The sequence below is a fragment of the Numenius arquata genome, chromosome 11 (assembly GCF_964106895.1).
Source record: "Numenius arquata chromosome 11, bNumArq3.hap1.1, whole genome shotgun sequence".
NCBI lineage: Eukaryota > Metazoa > Chordata > Aves > Charadriiformes > Scolopacidae > Numenius > Numenius arquata.
Window position 1 is genome coordinate 37,899,305 of NC_133586.1, and position 22,866 is coordinate 37,922,170.

At 45.3% G+C, this 22,866-nt stretch overlaps 2 protein-coding genes across 6 annotated transcripts in view; both read right to left on the reverse strand.

Moving 5' to 3' along the window:
• Positions 1-227: 227 nt before the first annotated feature.
• Positions 228-6,271, reverse strand: SAP30L (SAP30 like). Of its 3 annotated transcripts, XM_074156177.1 has the most exons (4): positions 6,086-6,271; positions 4,064-4,186; positions 2,310-2,408; positions 228-356 (listed from the first exon to the last, which is right to left on the reverse strand). In XM_074156177.1, exons 1-4 carry the CDS (start codon positions 6,269-6,271, stop codon positions 228-230), a joined length of 537 nt encoding a protein of 178 aa, XP_074012278.1. The 3 variants fall into 3 exon arrangements, with proteins under 3 accessions (XP_074012278.1, XP_074012280.1, XP_074012279.1); XM_074156179.1 differs by lacking the exon at positions 4,064-4,186 and having other exon boundaries at positions 2,310-2,393; XM_074156178.1 differs by lacking the exon at positions 4,064-4,186.
• A 10,658-nt stretch (positions 6,272-16,929) lies between these two features.
• GALNT10 (polypeptide N-acetylgalactosaminyltransferase 10) overlaps positions 16,930-22,866 on the reverse strand; it is an 84,534-nt gene continuing 78,597 nt past the window's right edge. For all 3 annotated transcript variants that reach the window (XM_074155860.1, XM_074155859.1, XM_074155858.1), the window contains 4 exons: positions 21,306-21,527; positions 20,143-20,259; positions 17,849-17,998; positions 16,930-17,097 (listed from right to left, as the gene is read on the reverse strand). In XM_074155860.1, the coding sequence (XP_074011961.1) occupies positions 16,930-17,097; positions 17,849-17,998; positions 20,143-20,259; positions 21,306-21,527 (657 nt within the window). The remainder of the gene's footprint in view (positions 17,098-17,848; positions 17,999-20,142; positions 20,260-21,305; positions 21,528-22,866) is intronic.

The window sequence follows — 22,866 nt, forward strand, 5'->3', positions numbered from 1 at the left end:
TCTTTATTCCAATGTGACTTTGAAATGAGGGAAAGAAGTCTTCAGGAACATGCTGGGCACATGTTTTCAAATATTCCTGATAAGAAAGTCTATATTTTTTTCTGTCATCCAGACTTACTGCATTTTAAAAAAAAATTTACAATATACTTGAACAGTTTGCATATACCTAAAATGCACAATACCATCTGTTCCTTCAAGGTGTCTCTTATTCCAAGTCTTGTTAATCTTCATTCTAGTTGCTTGCTACTTTCTGATTTCTGGTCCAGCCTGCTCTTGTTGTTCTTCACCATATAGATGAAATATGCAAGCGTCTCTTTTTCATTCACTGGAATATTCCTGAAGTGACGACTGACAGTCTAGAAGGACAACATGTAAAAAGACAGAAATTCTGAAATTAAAAAGTAGAAATAATCAGAACAGGGTTTCTCTTCACTTTCCAAAAACAATTTTATGGCCACTGAGTGCAATACACCCTTAGTCAAACATGCACCAATTCAAACTGTCAGTCTTCATTTACCTCTCTCTCTTTTTACAGCTGGAATGTGCATATGAACATAGCATAGTCTTGCTATGTCAGCAGTATTTGCAGCCAACCTACAAGCGGAATTTGGAAGCCAGAATGTCCTCCTGCCAAAGCAGCGGAGCCTCTCCTAAGCAGCATTTCATGCCGAGATTATTTGGAGAGCAAGTTTTCCCTGCATCTCAGTATTCTGAAGGAGAGCGTCAGAAATATTGAAACACTTTGCTGTGTGAACCAGATGTAGCAGAGTTTTAGACTCCAAAGGAAAACACACTGGATAAGTCTTGACTGAAAAAAACACCAGGGAACTTGCAATGGGGGGGTTAGGATTTGGTTAGGGCTGCCCCTCTCTGACATTAACATAAGCCCTGAACCATTAGCTGCTCTTTCCTCAGAAAATGAACGTAGAACACATGTTGGAGCTGGACGAGATCTGCTTCTCATACGGAAGAAGCTCTTTTTTGGTACCCAATACAGCTCCAGAACTGGATGTTGATGTAGGCTGAGCAATAAGTCACTCCAAGAAGATTTATGGAAGTTTTAGTTTTCCTTACGGTGGGGTAGCAGCAGGAGTCTAAGAGCCTCAGGCAGCAGTGATTCAAGCATGGGAGCTGGACGAGGATCCAGCGTAGGGTCAAAGCTGCTCAGACTTCACAGGAAATCTGGGAAGTGTGTGACAACTTTAAGTTAGGCTCCCTTTATTTTCCGCTTGCACAGTAGTTTTTGTTTGGGTTTTGTGTTTTTTTTTTCCTTTCCCTCCTGGGCACACTCATGGTAAATTGCCTAAGTAGTCCTTCACAGCAGGAGGTTAGCTAGAACATGACAATCCAGAACTACTAATGAGGACACACACCCACCCTGCTTCGTTCACCTTACTCCTTACATGCAGTACACTACACATTCTCTATATTCCGTGTATTCATTCCCTAGTTAACTTTGAAGGAGAGCAACAGTGTCTTGCTGTCTTTTTTGGTCTGCTGGTTGTTGTTCTTTAAAGCAAAAGCAAAACACAGTTTTGGGCAGAGAGTTGTGAAAGCCTCAGCTTACAAAAACAACCTCGTTACTATTCAGTAACTGCTACATTCTTTTCAAGTTTAAAGAAGACTTTTCCCACAGAAAGCCTTAAGATCAAGTCAGGAAAGAGAGCAGAGCAGATGCACACCAAGCACAACTAGCTTAAATAACAGAGTTACAGAGAGATCTTTCTTAACAAGTACCCCATATGGTGAGAAAGCAGCAGTAGAGGCCCTTGAGGAAAGAGCCTTTTATTGACTTAATACAGAATCATAAGACATCAGGACAAGGGAGGGAAATAAAGAATCTGTAGTCATGGTTAGTGATTTTGCCTTTAATAAGAAGCAATTCCAACCAGTTCAAGGGCCTGCAAGGAAAGAAAAACTAACAGGGGCACTTAAGGTGACCAGTAGCGTGTAAGTCTGAGTTTCAATACAACAGCCATCTTCAGTTAACACCTAAGCCACCGGAAAATACGTTCTGTTTCTGCTTCCTAGAGGTAACAGATTGTGACTATGAACAAGGAGGGAAACGAAACAGAGAAAAGCAAGTTATTAAAACATGCTTTCAAGAGGCAGCTTCCATGTATTCCACGACTGTCTCAGGTAAAAGAAATCATGCAGCTTTCTGTTGGTGTCATCCCCTGAAACCTCTCGCAGAGTACGGTAGTTAGAGAATAACTACAGGTACTAGTGTCCAAGAAACGTGTGCTTCAGCAGAGGAGATAAAAAGATTTTTTACTAACAGAGACGATACTACCTCTGTCATCACTTACTTCTGCTAGCTGAGCCTTGTTGAGTCCAGGCCTGGTCTGCAACTTATAATGTCTTTTGTAACGTCGCAGAGTGTTCACTTGGAGCTGGAACAAGTCAACCTGGAAGTGATGCAGAGAAGAGAGGATGAGCACTACCTTTAGCTTCTATTAGGCAAAAATGTAGAGTTATCTAAAAATAACTATTTCTTCCTCAACAGGACTGCTCCTTGCCTGCATTCAGAACCACATCGCTTACCTTACTGACAGATCTAAGTATATTTTGTATTTGTTAATGCTAAAGGACGAAAATAGCCTCGGGGAAATACAAAATTTTGTTCTGGTTCACATGCTGTCAACAGAACTGCTGGCCAATTTCTGCTCTCAATTACACCTCTGCAACCTCCAAGCAAAGGGGAACCTTTTGTTCCCACAAGGTTTAAAAAAGCTCACACATGAAATATCAATTTAGCAGGCACTGAACAAATGGCTTGTGACATAAAACAGGGTACAGAGACAGAGAAGAAATGAAATTCAAATACTTCAATGGGAAGTGCACAGTTTAAAAGCAAGGGTGGTGGTGGGGGAGGCTACAGGAAGGAAGATGAAGATCATGTGGAAAATGCCATGTTTCAAAGACAAAAGGAATCTCTGCTGAAAACCAAGAAGAAAATGACATTAAAACTGACACACTGCAGAGTTCCCTACTCAGTTAGGTGACGTGCATCCCTCAGTTTTTAACCACCAAATACCCTGTATGGTCTACAGCATTAACATTGTTAGATGCCAGTTGGACCTTCACCAACCATCCTGGCAACTAACGTAAAGCCTGTACGGGAAAGTTTTGATGGAGAACCCTGTAGAATGGAAACACAAACAGCTACAACAAAAGGTCAGGTATCCTTAAGAAAAAAAAACAAACACAAAACTTGCTACTCTTTCAACACGTGCATACAGGAGGTGTGTAGACACAGCTTTGCTGGCAAAACAATTCTTGGTGGGTTTTTTTCAGAAATAAAATGCTTTTTGCCGATATGGGTGGCACTTCCAGCAGAGGGCTCTACTGATGTGGCCAGAGCTCAGAACCTCCGCGAACATCACCTTTGCACAACTTTTTGCAGTGTCAACAGTACCAGAAATATCACCAAAGCAAATACAGAGCACAATGGCACAGAGAAGAGAATATTCTAGACTTCTGTAACACTGAAAAAAACCCCCATCCAACCAACCAAACAAAGCAGGCCTATTTCCTGAAAATAAAAAGATGATACAAATTATTTTAAGGTAACTGTAAATAGTGCTAAAAATAACCATACAGACAAAGGTCTGGAGAAGCTTAATATCCTTGGTTATCATATACCCAAACATAGAGAGACTGACCTATTGGATTCTTTAGTGTATTTGCAAAATGATGCATGCTAGGTAACAAAAAGCCATTATCAGTTCCTCAGTCACCACTGAAAATAACTTAATTTACGTTTAAAAAAGAATTAATATAAAATACCATTTTAACAGCTCTCTGGAAGCAGTACATACACGAAGCGTCCTTTTATAGACAACTTTACATGGGCAAAGAACTCATACAGGAATGAAGAAGAAAATTAGTACAATACATATCAGAATAAAGTCTTCCTGAAATATGAGAGTAACTCCATAGCAGTTTCAGCGGAGCTGCAATTTAAAATTTAAATATTTCCCGATACATGAAAACACCCAAGTCAAAATGTAACATGTTCAAAATTGGTAAAGCATTCTACACCCACTTGGCACTTACTAACCTCTGGGACATCAGTTTCATGCTCAGGGGAGTCACCTCCATCATCACTTGTCTTCCTCTTTCTTTTGTTTCGGACACTTTGAATGAAGTTCTTGTGAAAATCACAAATATACAGATGTCTCACCTAAGAATTAGAAGTGGTGAAAAAGGAATCAAAACAGGTACTGTAGAAACAGCACTCAACAACAGCCACTTAGACATCAGTATCAGAGAGTGCATCCCTCATGACTGGAATGACTGACTGCCTCATGACACTGAGGAGTTTCTAATCTTAAACTCCAGGACTGAAATCATACTCTTGAGTTAATTTACATTACAAAGACTAGAGTCCTTCATTTTTCTTGCCTTAAGAGCTCCAGCTGAACCTGAACCTCCGCAGATAATACGTTTCTTTTTTTATGGTTGTAATCACGTCAGGGAAAAAATAGGCAATTGTCTAGAGGAAGTCCATTTGCTTTAGGAGTTACTACCAGGTCACTAGCAAGAGAAACATCATTCTGTTCCACTCTTGTGAACTTTCTGGTTTAAATAGTACCTAAGATTATTAATGCAAGTGTTTCAAAATTCAGATCAAATAGAAGTTGGCTAATTACCTCAATTAAAACATGCAAGCTAAAAGCAAAAATCTTTTTCCTATAGCTTATCCTGCCAGGGAAACTGCTTTTAAACCGATATTATCTCACTAGAATTTGCATATATACAACAAAAAATGTCAAATGATTAAAATTATTTGGTACCTGTAAGGCAAAAATGTCTTCATATGACACAGACACTCTACATTCAAAAATCACTTTATGCAGCCCACTTCGTGCTTTCCCTTCATTTTGAGTTAATTAGTCCAATTTCCTCTTTTTATTTCTAAAGCCTTATATCTGTCAACAAAGAATCATTCCCAAACCACAAGAAATTACTATACCACTAGTCAAATCTGCTGAGAACTACAACTAGGAGAAACACTCTGTTTTTTAAGAGTAACATTATATTTAAAATCGAGTCACTCTCTTCCCGTGACATGATGTATTTCGGCTATGCAAAAGCGACCTAACCAACTGGGGAAGCTGCCAAACAGACTGATTTAAAACTTCACGATATTTTTTTTTTTTTTTGTAATGGTTTTAAGCTTTAAAGATCAGGTAAGAAAAGCACGCAGAGCAGAATTCCGCTAACCGAGTCACTTCTGAGAAATTCCTTCCAAAATCTTGACGGAGAGCTCTCCTGTACCCATTTTGTTACTTTCTATCTTGAGCTGACAGCTGTCACTTAATGTCATTAAGCGGTCAGCAGCAAACCGGGCCGTTTAATGCCGACCAGCGAACAAGCACGCAAGTGCCCTGTGGAAGAGGCTCGCCTTTCAAGTTAGATGCAAGAGTTCATTTTTAATAGTCGGCTTCACCAGAACGCGAATTCTTACCGATTAAAAAGTAGCGTCGGTGACACCTAACTGAAATAGTAACCCACATCGTTGATTCCACCTTGCAGCATCAGAGGTTTTCAATACGAAAGTGAAATTAAAACGGCACTATTGCCTGCGAAGCAAAGACGGTTCGTCCCTTTGAACAACATCTGCTCCCCACCGCATGAGAGCTTTCAACGCAAACACGGTTTCTTGCGCCGCTTCATTAATCCTCACAAGATAACCAGTGTCGCGAGGAAAAAGCCGTGTCTTTACTCAGGCGTGTTTTTCTCTTACCCCAGCGCAGTGACATTGGAGAGGGGAAAAGGCGGGCCAGAGGAACGCAGCCTGCGGCACAAACCGTCGCACCCCACAGACCCCTCTCCCCACAGCTTACCGGGGTTAAGGGACCACCCCCCCCCCCCCCCCCGCCTCCCTCCATCCCCGGGGCAATCGCAAAGCTCAACTCGCCGAGCGGAGAAAACAACTTTCCGCCGGCCGGCGGCGCGGGGAGCGCGGCCCCGCCGGGAGGGACGGACCGCAGTGCGGTGGCGGGCTGGGGACGGCGAGCCCGCCCGCCCGGCCCCTCGGGGGAGGCGGGAGGGGGAACCGGCGGAGGCCGCAACTCACACTTTTGTCGATGTCCAGCTTCAGCTTCTTCTGAGAGATGCTCTTCTGGATCCTCTTGCTGAAGGACGCGTTGCCGGCGGGGCGCACGCAGCGGTCCCCGTCGTCGATGAGGCAGCAGCTCTGGCCGTAGAAGGGGGCGGCGGGAGGCCCATCCCGGCTGTCCTCCTCGGTGCTGAAACCATTCATCGCCCACCTGCCCGCCCCTCACCCCGCCCGGGGAACCGACAACCGGGGAAACCGCCGCCGCCGGGCCGCTCCGCGCCCTCAGGGGGGGACCCCGCCGCCCCCCCGCGGGGGCCCCCCACTATCGCCGGAGCCCCCTCAAGGGGGGGACCCCCCTCAGCGCCGCCGGGAGGAAGGGCCGCCCGCCGCCGCCGCCCCTCAGCGGTGGCCGTGGAGGCCGGGCCGGGCCGGGCCGGGCCAGGCCGGGCCCGCCAAGCGCCGCCGCCCGCGGGGAAGCCGGGACCCCGCACACACCGCTCACACTCACACACACACAAAACCGCCTCCCCGGCAGCGGAAGTCCCGCCTCCCCCGCCTCAGCAGCCGGGGCGCTGGTTGGGCGGTGCGGCTGGAGGGGCGGGGCGCGCCTCTGCCGCTCCGCGTCTCGATTAGTGGGAGGCGCTGTCAGTCAACAGCCGCCGTCCGGCCTCGGCCCGCCTCCGCCTTCGCACGGCAGCCGGAAGGTCGGCGGGAGAGAGGCGCGCGGGGAAGGGCGGGGGGGCAGCGCGCCGTTGCCAGGGCACCGCAGTTCCTCCTCCTCCTCCTCCCCCCCCCCCACCCCGCCGGGCTGTGAGGGGAGCGGTGGGACCGGCCGGTCCTCAGCGACTCCCGGCCGCCTCTCATCCCCCCTCGGCCACCCCGCAGCGACCTCCGGCCGCCCCTCACTCACTCTTCCCGTCAGGAGGCTGAAGAAACTCGGCCTCTCCTTTCGCCTCGGGAGCTGCAGGAGCGGGTATCCGGCCTCGTCCCCGGTCCCCCGCCGGCCTTTCGGGCTTCCTCCGCTCCCCACAGCGAAACACAAGCCTCCGGCCGCGGCACTCGCCCGCCCCAGCCTGTCTGCCACCGGCCAGAGCTGTACCGGCGGCTCTCGCCCGGTCACTTGTGCAAAACTCATGTCGACATACCCCCCAGCCGCCCGTTCTCAGCTACCTCCTCACATGAGGCTCCTGTGTAGGTAGGAGTTCTGTCTGAAATACTATTAAAGAAGATGGATTTTTACTTTTTTTTTTTTTTTTAACTAATTACAAGGCAGGGATAGTGAAAAGATTGGACCTGGGAAAGTGTTTCCCAAAGCAATCTGACTTGAAGCTTTGCATTTCTTTCATCTTCACAAAAAAAACAACAAAAAAAAACCAAACAAAAAAACCCACCAAAAACAAAAAACCAAAAACGTAAAATGAGAGAGGGGAATAAAGAAATTCCTACTGATCTGTAGAGAAAAGATGTTTCTTCTGGAAATGCTGTCACCTCTGTAATACCATTGTATTGTCAAAGGTGCGTGGGCAGCTGTAAATGGAAAAGGATTTCATCTTCCTGAAGAAAAGACTTTTTGCACAAACTGAAAAAAAAAAAACGGCTCTATAGACTAAAATTACTTCAAAGTCTGAAATCCCACACATGGAACAATGTGCTTTAGCACAGGATGAACTGTGCTGAATCACACACACAAAATACCTTTGCAAGAAAGAGTCTCCTCAAAGCCCTCGGTCATCAGATCAGCCTGTTCCACGGTAACGCTGACACAGGCGTCTTGCAGACTGTTCTGCCTGCTCCCCACAAGAAGACTGAGGCATGCTAAAATATGTATTTTCCAGGCAGTCCTTGCAATATCAAACACGTCGCAGAATAAGTCTGCCTCTTGTCTCAGTTTTACTAGGCAATTACTAATTCCTGTTTGGCCGTGTGACTACTAGAGAACCACAGTGCACTCTCCTGGGGACGCCGCTCCCAGAAGCCAGCCACTCCAATGGGAAGGTGATGGAAAGAAATGACTTGAGCCACAGACCAACAGGTGGTTAGTGAAGGGCAAAGAGATTTAAAAAAGCAAGACGCTGCCTTTTATAAAAGCCCCTGGCCAAAGCGCTTGGGATCTTCCTGCCTGAAGTAATAGCCTCCTGGCAAAACCCATACAGATACTCCCTTGTTTTTGGGAAAGGGAAAACACCAGAAGGCTGACAGTGATCTCAGAGCTCCTGATAGCAAGCTTTCTAGGTTCACCTTAGCATTACAAATTAAAATAAAATGGCAGGCTGACAAAATCTTGCAGAAGGACATTCGGGAAGCTGAAAGCACCAACTGTAGGGACAGATGATAACAGCAGCTAGCAACTAGATAAAAGGGAACGTGATCGTAACAGGCAGGACTTCCTCATGTCTCCGTGAGGAGGAGATTCTGCAGGTGCTCCCTGAACCATTCTATGGGAGGCTGGGAGCGGCTGGAGGAACAGGCACCATCGGCTAGAACAGGTTGGTACTTACTATCAGGTTGTATTTCATCTTTAGCTGCAAACTCTCATCTCATGCAAATGAAAGGATTTTAAGTTGTTTTGCAATGCCTACTAAGAGGAAAAAAAAACAACCCACCTGCTTTTGTCACTGTCTGTTTGCTAATTCAGTGCTAAGTACTTCCAGCTCAGGCTAACACAATGACACCTTTTTTAAAAAAAAAAGTGCATGGAGTTGTTCGTATAATTGCAGTTTATTTCAGCATATTTATCCTCATGGGAACCTCGAGATTTCACAGTCTGCTAGTCTGGAACTACCTTGCTGTGAAATAAACTGCCTCATAGAGACATTCTTTATTAGGTATCTATCACTAACCTGATCTAATAATTCTTCGAGGGAGCTGCAATGAAGTGAGAAACAATGTTTCATAAACCCATCAGCACCCAGGCAGCTTTAGTGCTTTTGAAGCTGTAATAGCCTGCCCATCCAAGCCAGCCCTCTAATCAAATTAGGGGAACCTGCACAGGCCTTTAAATCTCAGCTGGAGCAGCACTACCCTCTAAAGATAGGTCTGCGATGTAGCTGTCATCTGGAACTTACTGTTTTAATGCAGCCATTCAGGGTTCTTGGGACAGAAATGCTGCTTTCCAAAAGGTCTGTGCTGCTGAAGATGTGCTGGGAAGAAGCCCTTTTTATTTTTTTTATACCTCCAGTCAGGAATCAGACCATTTCCATTTTCTTTACCTTGGTGGCCAATGGAGACTCTGCCCTAGCACCTTCCGCCAAGACTCCCACTCTCCTCAGCATTTTTCTAGGGTGGCACATATTGAACCTGCTAAAATGCTTAAACTGTCACAGCTTTTGGCACATACTCCCCCTCTGGGAAATGTTCTCGTGGCCCAAGAATCACAGCACAGTCTTCCCTTGGGAGCAAGCCTTGCTGATTTTCACATATGCAGATTCTCACACATGCTATTGTTTGTCTCCCTTCCGTTTATTTGACTGTTTTTCACCCCATGGAGTTAAGTAAAAAGGAGTGTTGGGAAGAAATGAAGTGGCGACTAGAAAGTGCTAGGGATCCTAATGGGAACATGGGATAGGGCCATGAGCAATGCCCATAAACTTACCTTGCCTTGGACTGAAAGACTGCTCTCCCCGCCCAAAGACTAGAACACAAAATGGGCAGTGAGCTGTTAAAAACGCTTCCCTGGAAACCAAGATGTAGGATGGATCTATCAGTGGTTGCTCTCCGGGCAGATGTGCAGAGAAAGGGAGAGCAACAGCTTCATCCTGCCCCAAGCTGGGCAACAGTCGTGGGATGATGAGCTCCCTCAAAATGCAGGAAAAGATAGTTCAGACAAGATGTGTGTATAGGCTTGGGTGATTTTAACTTTTTATCCAGCTCTGCAGAGAGGGACCTGAGAGTCCTGGTGGACAACAAGTTGACCATGAGCCACCAATGTGCCCTGGTGGCCAAGAAGGCCCATAATATCCTGGGGTTCATTAAAAAGAGTGTGGCTGGCAGGTATTTGATTTGGGTATTGAGAAAAAAAAGACACACACACTGAAGTAAACAATTTTCCTCCTCTTTCCTTTGGCTAAATTTCACCCAAACATCTGTCCCCCCTCGTTCCTAGTCTCACCCCGCCTTTTGCCATATGCAGTCTGTCCCAATTCATTCAGTGAGATGATGGGTGATGCAGGACATCAGGGTCAAGTAACTGTCTTCACTTGTGCTGGGTGCTGGGTTTTCTCTGCTCCTCTGTGCTTCCCAGTGTGCCCTACCAAAGGTTGTCCATGGCCACTATCCCTTGGGAGTGTCAAGGAAGGAACCTTGGCACAAGTCATCCACCATGGCCATGGTCCCTCCAGGATTGTACCCATGGGCACAGAGCACCTCCTTGCATGAACATGTCTCCTTCCCACATCTCCTCCAGCTTTGTCCGCACCTCCTTAAGTTTCTCCTCACATATTTCCTCTCCTCGTGGCTGCCGCTCTTCATTAAACTTGTCTGGGCTGAAGCTGTGCAGGGCCCTCTGGGCTGGAGTTTTGGGGTGTGGTGGGTTGTCCCTGTTGATTTCAGAGCTGGCTGGAAGCAGCTGTGAGGGGCAGATGGGAGTTCACAGCTCCTGTCCCACAGGCATCTCTGCAGCCCCCAGCTGCTTGATCCTGCCACGTGCGCCCAACACAGTGCTCAGGCGTGAGCCCGTTGGCTGCTCGTGCATGAACACAGTAAAACCTGCAATTTATACCCAATACCTTCACAGGGCAGCCGGGAAGGATGTTCCCCAAAGGGACTGGAGGAGACCAGCGTGTGATGTGCTAGGAAGCCTATGCTGAAGAAATACCAGCCCAGGGTAACTAAGCTTGTTCTCGTAAGAAGTAGAGAGAAGGGAAATCAATCACTGGAGCAAACCAGGCAGGGACAGTCATTTCTGCATACACAGTTTCAGAAAACACATTAAAAATTTATTTTAAATATATTATAAAAGGAAGTCCATTCAACTTTAAAAACACTAGGCATTCTATCAATGATTCCCGATTTATGAAAGCTACTACATTAAAGTGCTACAAGTCCTTTACCACCCCCAGATATTAGGCTGTTGGTCCTAATACGCACGGAAATAAATATACACTGATTCAAGAGGCACCATCCAGTTTTACAGATAAAATGCATGCAGTACGAGGAATAGACAAACTTAGACCTTATCACCGAGATCCCGGAGAATGCATTTTGAAACCAATTCCCTTCTCCACCCTAGAGGCTAAAGCTATTTGTTATTGTTATCATAAGAGCTAAGGTTTTAATCTATTAGCTTGATCAGTTTTTATCTTGTTTTGTGGTTGGAGTTCCCATTTGCTTGCTCTCTAATTGGGATTAGGACTTTTTTTTTCTAGAGTTGAACTAACAGATTTAAGACCACATAGATCCAGTGGCTTTGTATAAAACTCCCCAAACCCTCACATCTGCTGGAATCATTGAAGCTTTTTGGGTCATACAGAAGCATCAAGAAAGCTCAAATGCAGTGAATAAACGAGCATATACTCAGCTAGCAGAGGCAGAGCCAAAAAACAGACATAGGATTTTTATTAGGATTGCCATAATCTATCATTGCCTAGTTTCACACACAGATCTCCCAAGTTACAGCGTGACAGTACAACGCAGCAATCAGAGCAGAGCTGAGTTTATTTCAGTTCCACTTGAAATTTATGTGAATAAATCAATCTGACTGGTTAATGAGGAATATGAAATGAATTGACAAGTGTGTGTTGAATGCTGATGGAAATTTCAGATCTCAGCTTTCCCGTTCTCCACCCATTGCATCTCTCCTCTCCACTCAAACCAGGTGAGGACTTGCAGCTTGTTTTAAAATACAGACTCATTAGGTCAGCAAATAAACTGCTTAAAGCTATACCTTACACAGGCTGGGAAGTTGCAGCACACAGACTTTCGTTGCTTAAGATCCAAGTAATAGGCCACTGGCAGACTGGAGCAGGACCCAGTGATCCTGACTCCCAGTCCAGCTCCCCTTTTTGTCATGTATCCTGTGAAAGACCTTTTAATCCCACCCCCACAGACTCTGACATTAACCTAAAACTACTCAGCATTTTGGCAACAGTTCGCTAACTATTTAAGAAGCTTTTCATGCTTAATGACTGTTAAAATGGAAACCGACATTGCTGCTTGTCAGATAAGGACCTACTTGTCAGATTAAGGACACCACCAGGCTCCTTTGTTGCAAGTGGTCAGAAATCCAGTAGGTGAGCGGGACCAGGAACCGCAGCAGCTGGGAGTGGATGTGGGATGCACCGTGCACTTCAATCCCCTGTGCCAGCAGAGCCAGCCTGCTTCAGATGTAACTTTGCCAGGGCTCTTTCGATTGAAACCGTGAGGGGCTGAGTGCTAGAGCCTCTCTGTTCTCTCCAGTCAAAACCATTCAAGTGTCTGTCTGTATCTTGAAAGATAATTTAAGATAAAAGCTTCTCCCTTTTTGCCCAGCAGTTACACGATTGCCCAGTATGACTTTTAGGAGCTCTCTCTCCTCTCCCCTCAGTGATGCAAGCACAGCTACTATAATGATCCTCCAGTAGCTACTGTGTTCTTGCAATGCTGGTTGCTGTGGTGCCTGTTTGAGTTTCAGGACAGTGATATCTCTGTGCAACCGGGAGGAGGAAAGGTTGCTGACTGGAACCCTCCAGTAAAGGAAAGCAAAGCCCCGTGCACAGACTACTGTAAAACAAGCCAGGAAGAAAGTTAAGCTGAGAAATTGCTTTCTTGCTACTTCTGTATTAGAGATTGGAACACACCCTTTAAAAGTTTCCCAGTGATGGAAGGCATCGGCTTTCTGAAAAACACTTCTGCTACAGATTTTATATCCTTTCGGGACTATTTGTGATTTTGGATTTGGATCCTTAGAAAATAAAATGCAAGGATCTTGCATGGCGGTGAAATGCGTGAGCCTTCACCGTGAGGTGAAACAGCCAACAGCAAACCAAGACACTCTCTGGTCCAGCTTTACTTGTTACAGTGCACCAAGAGGAACCTGCCATCCTTTCCAAGTCTTTCTATTTGGAGTGATTCCCCGCCCCCCCCCCCCCCTTCCCGAGTCATTAATGACATCAATTTAACAGAGGAAACTCAGGAGCTTCTGAATTACCATCATTCACACAAATTTTGCACTTAAAGTCAGACATTTTAAAAAACACACACACACACACACACACACGAACACAAACACTGCACTACATCCTTATCTCCCAACCCCTTCCCCGCTTCTCTCTTGTCCAGCAAGGCACTAGGAAATGGTTCAAGTTTAAGCATTTGCTGTACATTTACATTTAAAAAGGCACATCTTTATTTTAATGATGCTGTATTCCCCTTTCAGTAAGGCCCACACATTCCTCTATTATGGTGTGGAAAAGAAAGTTAATTTCCCAGGCATGAAAAAAGACATCTTGCACACATAAGAGCCCCAAACCTATTTACTCTGTTTGTAGGCCTTAGAGATTAGCACCAGTATAAATCAACAAGAGCTTCAAGAACAAATCAAAGTATTATTATGTGACATAACACACATCCAGGGATCCCCCTGTTGTCTGGGATTCTGATACTGAAAAGCAGCAGAATTTATGCAGCCTCAGAGAGAAGGGTTGTTTGAATATTTTGGGGGAAAAAATATGAAAACATTTCTTTTGCATTAGATAATCACTGGTATTTAATCTCCAGTCTTGACTTGCATGCAGATGTGAAGATTTGCTTATGTATTCATGCTTTAGCAATTTTGCTTACAAATAACCAAAAGTAATTGGAATAATTAACCAGATTGCCCAGCAAAGGCTCAATTAAAGATGTAGGTGATGAAATACAGCTTCTATTTCTCAATCAGTGGATGGTTGGCTATATTAAGTCTTCTCATTAGTCAGCAAAGCCTCTAGGGTATTGAAAAGTATAATTGATGTAAATAAATTAATAGCTCAAAGCCCAGCGAGCCCGTCAGAAGTGTACAGAATTTGTGGGGCATTTATCACACTCAGATCCCAAACCTTCAGAAAACAGATCAGATCAATCATACTGAGAAGGACCCAGTAGGACCACTCACACTAAAGCTCCAGTTTCCATGTACTGGTGGTCGGTTCAAACAGGAATTACCTCAACAATTACCTAATCTTTTGGTGCATACTGCTAAGAGCTCTCCTTTCTCTCCAAATTAAGATCATTAAGTGGTAAAAGACCTGTTCGTTACTGCAGTTCTCTCTGAAGCAAGCGTCCAGCAAGCCAAGCAGCTAGGACTCCCTTCACAAGGTGAGCCCAAGCACAAAGCAAGCCATGCATTTTAGAAACAGAAGCTAATCCTCTCGCTAGAAAACAAAGACACACAAAATTGCAAGCCGCAAGCAGAATGACCTACAGTCCATTTATATAATTTGCTGATTGTGTTCCGATTATAAAAAAAACGAGCACTGTTCATGAACAGCTTCTTGTTCCACAGGTATTAAAACATTCATAAAGACATGTAGTCAGGCCATCTAGTGATCCACAGTCAGCACTACTAGACTAACGAGAGCATTAATAACTTAAGGAAAGCAACAATCAGACACAAAGCACTGGCAAGTGGCTCTGTCTCCCATCAAAATGAAAAGGGATCCTAATGACAGACATATTGTAGTTACTGAGAATATAAGATGTCAACTCTGACACTGGTCTCACTTCCATAGCAGTACTGTTGCAAAACTGCCACAAGGAAAGCCTAGAGCTTTTTTTTTTTCCTTCACTCCCAAAATGTTAGACACCAACACATTTGGGGAGCCCGGTCCCAGCTGCAACCCAGCACCCCTGTTTCCCTTGCTTTGTGACTGCACGGGCCTAGTGAGTTGGCAGAACGGGTCAGATGTGGCCTCGGATGCGAGAATGAGAGAGGTGGAAATGATTGTGAGCCTCAGAGTCAATACATCAGACTTGAGAGCTTGAGAGGCAGCCAGTTGAGTCCTAGTCTGCTCCCAGTTCACAGAGACAGCACTGCATGGCCTCAAAGACACCTGAAACGTGGGCAGTGATTCTACAACTGGCAACATCAGAAAGGGCTTCTTACTTCTGGAGGTCTGCAGAGGGAGCCAGCCTGCTTCTTTCTTGACTCTAAGCAAAAACCTCCTTGCCTTCACAGGAGAGAGATATACCTCAGAGCAGAGCCTTCCCGCCCCTCCAAGGAGGGGAAGGCTGTTAACCCTGCTTATCGAGAGTCCCAGAGGGGTGTCCCGTTCCTACCCCGAGTGTTGCAGCCTTTCACTCTCCAAGCTGGCCGCACACTGCCTCCTCAGTTGGACAAACTGCAGAGCTGGGCAATTACTGGAAAAGGGCTAGTTTTATTGATTTATGCAGCATCTTTGCAAAAGGTTAACTGCACCGTCATTCACAGCTTTTACTAGAAAATGCCACTGCTGCCTTCAGTATAAGACTAAATGGGCTGAATTATATGTTTTTTGCAACAACTTAATTTTTAACCAGTTCAGATAGACTTGAAACTAATGGTCCTCCATTTATCCTTTAGTGTCAGTACTTTTTTCCAGCTCCTGGGATGAGACAATTCCGATTCAGTGTCTGGCAGATCCTGCATCAAACCAGAAGGGTAACACCTTGCACTGCTAAGGGACTACACAAGGGACAGGGTACTAATGAAATTGGCTCATCAATCCCACATCTCTGCTTAAGCAAACAGATTTCCAGTCACAGTAAACCGTACAGTGCTGTGGATATCGGGAAAGGAGGAGAGACTAATGGCACCTTCCCACAAGGCTAGAACACCACTACACAGAACTCATGACTGCAACAAACTACAGACTGAAGAACAAATGGATTAAGACCAACGGCTCATCTCAGCCCTGACTTAATTATCCTGAATTAATCTGGTCAGACCAACGGTGAATTAAGTTAGCTTTCAAACCTCTAAAGGAAAAATGGAAGTTGCCTTCATGTAGTAGATTTAACTCTGAGAAACCCTAGATGTATCTGTACTAGAAAGACTCTGAATAAGAGGCAAATTTGGAACACGATATCCAAAGGCTCTTAGCAAAAATCTAGAACACGATATCCAAAGGCTCTTAGCAAAAATCTACACCTGTAAGAACTGTGCTTACTTGAAAAACCCTCTGCTAATCTTTCACCTTGAAGATTCAACAGTGAGTGACAAACTGACTGCAGAGTGAATGGACCAGAAACCCAGATTCCTCATCGCTAATAACTGCAGTGATATTCCCAACACTTGGCTGCACTTCTACTACAGCTCATTCCTTTATCAGAGCTATGATTTAGAAAGTAATAATACTCAACCTGTTTGAAATATATTTTGGTTTAGGGCAAAAAAATAGTCATTTCATTTTACGTTTTGATGGCCCTTTTTTTTTAGTGTCTATGACGTCAGAGGATTAAATCTTGTGTTCAAGATTTTGCTTAGACAGACTTTGGAAAATAAAGCACCTACATGGGAATGCTTCAGCGAGTAGTATAGCAGCTACAAAACGTCCTGGAGGGTCCCGGGTAACAAAATCATTTAACACCAGACCCAGGTGGGAAATATAACAAAACAAAACAAAAAAGCAAACCCAAACCAAACCAAAACAAAGCAGTTTGAATCACATTCAGACTCCTCTAAAAACAGAGTTTCTGTTCAGTCTCAGCACAGAACTGGCTCTGGCAAAGCCTTTAAAATTCCACCATCCCCAGAAGAGAAGGATGCAGCATCTTTGCAATAAAGACTGGCCTGCTAGTTAACCTTCTCCTGAGATTCTCCCTTTTACCTTCATTAACTGTTTAAAAAAAAGTATTCTTAAAAAAATTTTTTGTAACCCTCCCCAGTAAAAACTATAATTGTAAAATATATATATATATATTTTCTCAGTCTTTTAAAGATCAAGATTTCTGTTAAATTTTTCCAAGACAGTTGAGTTTGTATGTTCAAATATCCACTGCTGTGTTGGAGATGAAGGGTTGCAGTTATTCATAAAGATCTTTCGGTCACTCTCACTGCAGTCCATACAGCTGCTGCTTACTGGATGGTAGAGAGTCTTGTCCTGGGGAAGAGAAATTTGATGTGAGGTCGCTAAGCAGAGAAGCAAAGCTGGTTTAAAACCAACAGAAAGAAGTCTTAAAACCCAAGGCAAGCTATTTCGTCACTTGATGTATCTGAAGAAGTTGTTCCACGCTTAACTAGTTGGCAAGTGTCAGGGTCCATTCCCACCCCCCTTGAAACAGCATCCGGCCCCATCCTCACGTCTGCACTGGGAAGTTCTAAAGCTGTATCTGAAGGCAGGTCCCCAGCCTGCAGGCTCTCATCCTGCTGCAGTCACTCTGGCACAGTGCTCACAGATGGCAAGGACAAGGATAGGGCACTGAGTCAAGAATTTACTTACCTGTTGATCACAAAAGCATTGCTTAGCAGGAAAACGAATAAATCCTTATCTACTTTTGGCACAATCTTCTAGTATTCAGATCAAACCAACAAACCCAGCACACCTCTTTGCAAACAGGTTTTGCAAGGGTGTTGCGTCACCTCACTGCCAGCTCTGGACAGGACTGCAAGGAGAGCGAGCAAGCCCTGGAGAAGCAGCCCTCACCATTTCTAACCAGTGGAACAGGGGAGTCACCTCTTTCTAATCGAGGGTAATTAATGGCACAATGACAACAGACTCTCTGTGGATTCTCTTATCACAGCTACATGAAGAGAAGGAAAAAAACATGAGTGGTGACATTTAAAGGAAACTTAAGTGTCTGCAGGCAATAGACACCTTAAATGAGAATATGTACGCACATACACATACTCACTTTTCGGTATCTCCAGAGCTGGTTCCCCTTCATTCCATGACAATCATAGAGGGTGACAGGGCTGCTGTGGGAAATGGCATCAAAACAAAACTTCTTGGTGTGCTGAGGATCCCCGGGACGGATGTCTTCTCTCCAGCTGAAGGTGAATACCTGCCGGGACAACCAGGACCCTCAGGGTGGCTGGTACCAGGTACAGCGCTTTCACCAGCAGCACTATGTGCCCTTCTTTGCCCACAGGGTGGGGATGGCTCCAGGGAAAAGATGAAATCTTCTAGAGAAAAACTATTTCCACCTCTTGGGACAGGGACTGCTGACAAGGGGAGTCTGTAAGAGCTACCCCATGGCCTGCCATGCAGCATGCTAAATGAGACCGTGCTGCTGCAAACAGCCATGCTCGTTAGCTTGGGTACTAATAGCAGCCTCGAATGTCTCTGCAATGCAGACATACATCATGGATTAAGTGAGCAGCTGACCAATTACAGCACTTCACAGCTAGCAAAAAAGGCAGAGAGCTACAGGAGCTCCAAATTAAAGCCATCTGTAAATACCCAAGTCTGCACAGGCAGCCTGCAGTCACCTTGAGAAAAGTCTGTCCCACACCTTCTGTGACAAGAGACAAGGAGGCCCCCAACTCCCCACCCCACTCCACGGGAGTGTCAGAAGGGCAATCACTAGGGCAATGCTTCCTGATGCTGTCTTCTACTGACCCTGCAACGATCTTTCAGCACTTTCGGGTGAAGTGGAAAGAGGGATACTACAGAAAAGAAGAGAAAGGCTTTTGGCTCTAGTAACTAGGCACAGCCTGTCAATGCCTGGCAGGGCTGGGGCCTCGATGAAAGTTGCTGGATGCCAGCACACATGGCCTGGAAATTCCTGAGCCACAGGGATTGGACACAGGAGAACAGCTGGTGGAAGTACCACCACGTGTATGCTCTGCTCCTTGCGCTGCCCCTGTGGCATTTATGTTTGGCCACAGCTTGAGACAGTATTGTGGTCAAGCTGCATCTTCCGTCTGACAATCATGGCTTAGCTTATGACATGTTGTAAGCATTGTAGGACTGAATCTCACAAACGATAAACTTGTTTAAATGCAGACCCTGCTGTGAAGCTTTTGCTTTCTGCTTTGACAAGGACAGCATCTCTGGCAAGGGTGCAAGTATCCTCTGTGACCAGCAGTAGCCAACATGGTTCTGCAAGGCTACTAGCCAGCTCAACCCCTGTCTCAGTGCTCAAGGGGAAGGGCTGTTCTGGGGGCTCCTTTTGGAACGAGGTGGAGGAATGGTCCTCCCTTCAGAGAGATGTCATGGGGCAGTAAGACAGACCAGTACTGAGCAGGGTGCTACTATTTGAAGCGGCATGCCCAAAAACTTTTGCACAAGGAAGCTACCTTGTTTCAGTCTCTCTTTTAAAACTCTCTTGGGAGAGAAATTACCACAATCATTTGGGCTCAATGCTACACAGAAGTTCAAACCACATTCTCTTCCTAAACATAAGCCAACACTAATTGTTCAAGATTCTCCTGACACAACAGAAGCTTAGCTTTGGACTGTGCCCGATTAAATTGGTTTCGTTTCCAGTTTTCATGCATCAAAATTGATATGCAACAACCCTCCATCTCCTACTACTGAAGCCATTCCCCTGAAGAGTTATGCATGGCTCTGTAATAGAGGCATTGTTTTCTTGATCTTTTCTCAGCTCAGCTGCTACGGTTTAGACAAACTAATATTTCCTTCCCTTCTGTTACAATAAAGCTGTCGTTTCTGGCACCTTATATGTTGAGAGGGTGAATCTATAGCCTGGCCGGTTTCATCTCTCTCCAGCAATGGTTGGGTGTTTATAATGCATTTGCCTCCTGTCAGAAGGATGATAGTAAGTGGTTATTGAATGCTCCTGCAGGTTCATTAATATGCATGATCTTCCTCTATCACTTCTTTCAGCACAACCTTTGAAGTTAATATTCACTTTGTTACATATTACAGCTGCCTTGTTACTGGTTTCTTTTATTATTTTGTCATATTGTTTTCTTGTGCTTTCTTTTGTTCACTCTGAGAACTTCAAAGCAGAAGTAAAAGCTCTGCACAAAGTCTGCCAGGCTCCAGACCCTGCCACATGCACAAGCCACATCCTGCTACAAGCCCATCAAGTATAACCAGCACACAAGCCTTGGGGTGCACAGCACCCTCTGTTCACCTGACAGAGTTCTGCAATGGCCTTCCTTCTCAAACATTTGTTCTTATAACTTCTCCCTCCCCAAATTTATTTAGGGGCCAATGATTTATCAGAGGGACTGTTACCTGCACGTTGTTCCATGCTGTCTCTCCTCTGTCCTTCACACAGTTTTCCAGCCTCAGTGGGGATCCCAGGGCTCCGTGCTTAGTATCTACACACAGTCCGGTTCCTACATTGCGTATCTGAAATAGTAAATTAGTCACTGAATCTCCTACTGTTACCAAGAGATAGGAAAGATGGCTTAAATTGCCTCAAGTAGTGGCAGTATTTGTATGAAGACAAGCTTTAAGGCTCCTCACTTAACTATGTATCTGAGCTGGCAGGTAACAGCTAGAAGAAAGCACAGGAACTCAAACTGAGACCCATTGCCAGCTGTACAATAACCTCACAGCAAGGACACAGCAAAGCCCATTAGCTACAGGACTGCAGAGCCCACTGTGGTGTTGTGTGTAACAATCCACGACTTCACTCCTGGGGTGATTCTTTTCCCAGAACACAGCTGACTTTCAAAACCAGGGGTGGTTTTCCTGGCTTTCAGATGGGAAAGCTAAGGAGCAGAGTAGCTCAACACAGTTGCGTAGTCCTTTGGAAATACAAGACTTCTCCTATTGCTCAAGCTGCCGCCTCTCCCTAGTCCTCCTTGCTGGCATGTTCTGCCTTCTACTAAATATACAACATGCAGAACAAGCCAAGTCTCTATTCTCTTTGTAGATGTGCACTAATAGAAACAGCTGCCTAATTGCCTTCTTTGATCAGGCCAATATAGAATCATAGAATCATAGAATGGTTAGAGTGGAGGGGACCTTAAAGATCATTTGGTTCCAACCCCCCTGCCATGGGCAGGGACACCTCCACTACAGCAGGTTGCTCAAAGCCCCATCCAGCCTGGCCTTAAACACTTCCAGGGATGGGGCATCCACACCTTCCCTGGGCAACCTGTTCCAGTGCTTCACCACCCTCACCATAAACAATTTCCTCCTAATATCTAATCTAAATCTCCCCTCTTCCAATTTAAAACCATTACCCCTTGTCCTGTCAAGGACATATAATGTCCTACCATATAATGGTAGAGGAGTTCTGGTCTTTGAAACGTATCAAGCAGGATCTTTAAACGCTCGCTTGCCACCTTACTCACAGCAAACCGGTGCTGGAGCACATGGCTAAGGCAGCTTTAAAAAACCAAACCGCAGCCTGTTTGCCCACTGCGGGTTTCAGAGCACAAACTTGCCTCTCCCCAAGCAGCTGCCGGAGGTTCCACTGGTGGGTAAAATTTTGGCAAGTCCCAAGCGACCTCGTTCATGAACCACTTGAAGCTTTTGCAGTTGAGGTTGTTGCGAAGTTCCTTCTGAGCTGTGACGTCCCCTGCAGAAAGATGCCGGTACTCTGGTCTGCGCTGGTATATGTACTCCGCATATTCGTCCATCCACACCTCAGCCACACGCTTCAAGTTCTGTGTGGGTAACAGCCACGTGTGAAAAAGAGAGGGGAAAAAACACACTCTGCACAAACTACTGACATTAGCATTCAGAACAGCTCTCACATTTTTGCTCAGAAAGGATTTTCATTCACATCCACTCTTTCTCTCCAGCTTCAGGACGAAGATTATTTTTATTATTCTCTAGTTCCAGGGGACTTTTAGAAAGATATTTTCAGTTGAGGTCAAAACAGAATCCTGGCACTCGGCCATTATATCTAGCTCTTTGTGGCTAAGAAAAACAACATTAATCAAAAGTTGGGGCTTTTTTTTCCTCTTTTTCTGTAAAGAAGCTAGTCAGAAAGTGATGCTGATAAATACCACTGGACATTCAAAGGTCCCTGACAAAAAGCTGCTTTCTTAAATCCTTCTTATTGCATCTTTTATATCCATCTAGGAATGGGATTTGCAGTACTCTCTTCTGGAAAGCTTAGTTCACAATATTCGTTTTTACCACTATTTTTCCATTTTCTTGGGTAAAAAGCTGTTTAAAAGAAACTCTGAGATACTGCAGGAATACGGAACTTTCAGGTGATGACCCTTCAGAAGAGAAGCAAAGGGTTTACCTCCTGGCAAAAGTATATTTCACGTATCACTGTAAAGCTTAATCCACTGTGCAATTCCAAGACAGCAATGAACACCACCCTCTTGAGGTACCCGCCCTGCTGCTTGTCACAACACACTCAAGAGACCGTTGGACCTTGGACTCTTCTCTGGCAACACCAGGTACGTTCTCGGTGCCACGCAGTAACGTGCCATGTGCAGTCATGACTTCAGTGACCCAGCAGCACCGCCCACCTTGCATGAAGGTGGTCAGGCTGGAAGAGGTCATTTATTCCCAAGTAAATCAGGATGTTAAGAACAAGCAGTGTGCTGACCCTGCCCCAAATGCAGCCTATACACAACAAGAGCAGGTGCGCATCTCAAGGTGACTGTACGATCTTAGATGCCAAGAAACAGCCTTTCCTACACCTGTGTGCCATCTCCTTCCAGCACTGTGGGAGTGTGCAAGAGCCAAATATTGCATCAAAAGAAATATAGCTCCTTCCTGAAGAGATGGCACAGATAGGAGAGCGCTCTATCGCTCTGACAGGTCATTGCTGGGCTGAGTAATAAATCCCAATCTGTAACTAGGGTGATGCTATTAAACTGGGAAACATTTTAACACTGTGCAAGCCATAAGACTGCAGAACAGCAGGGTACCTTTTTGTGTTTTTTGATTTAGCAGCCTTCCTGCTCCTATGATTTTCTTCTCCCACCAGAGGGCAATGCAATCCCATCACAATTTGGAAATTAACTGGAGAAAGCTAGTGCA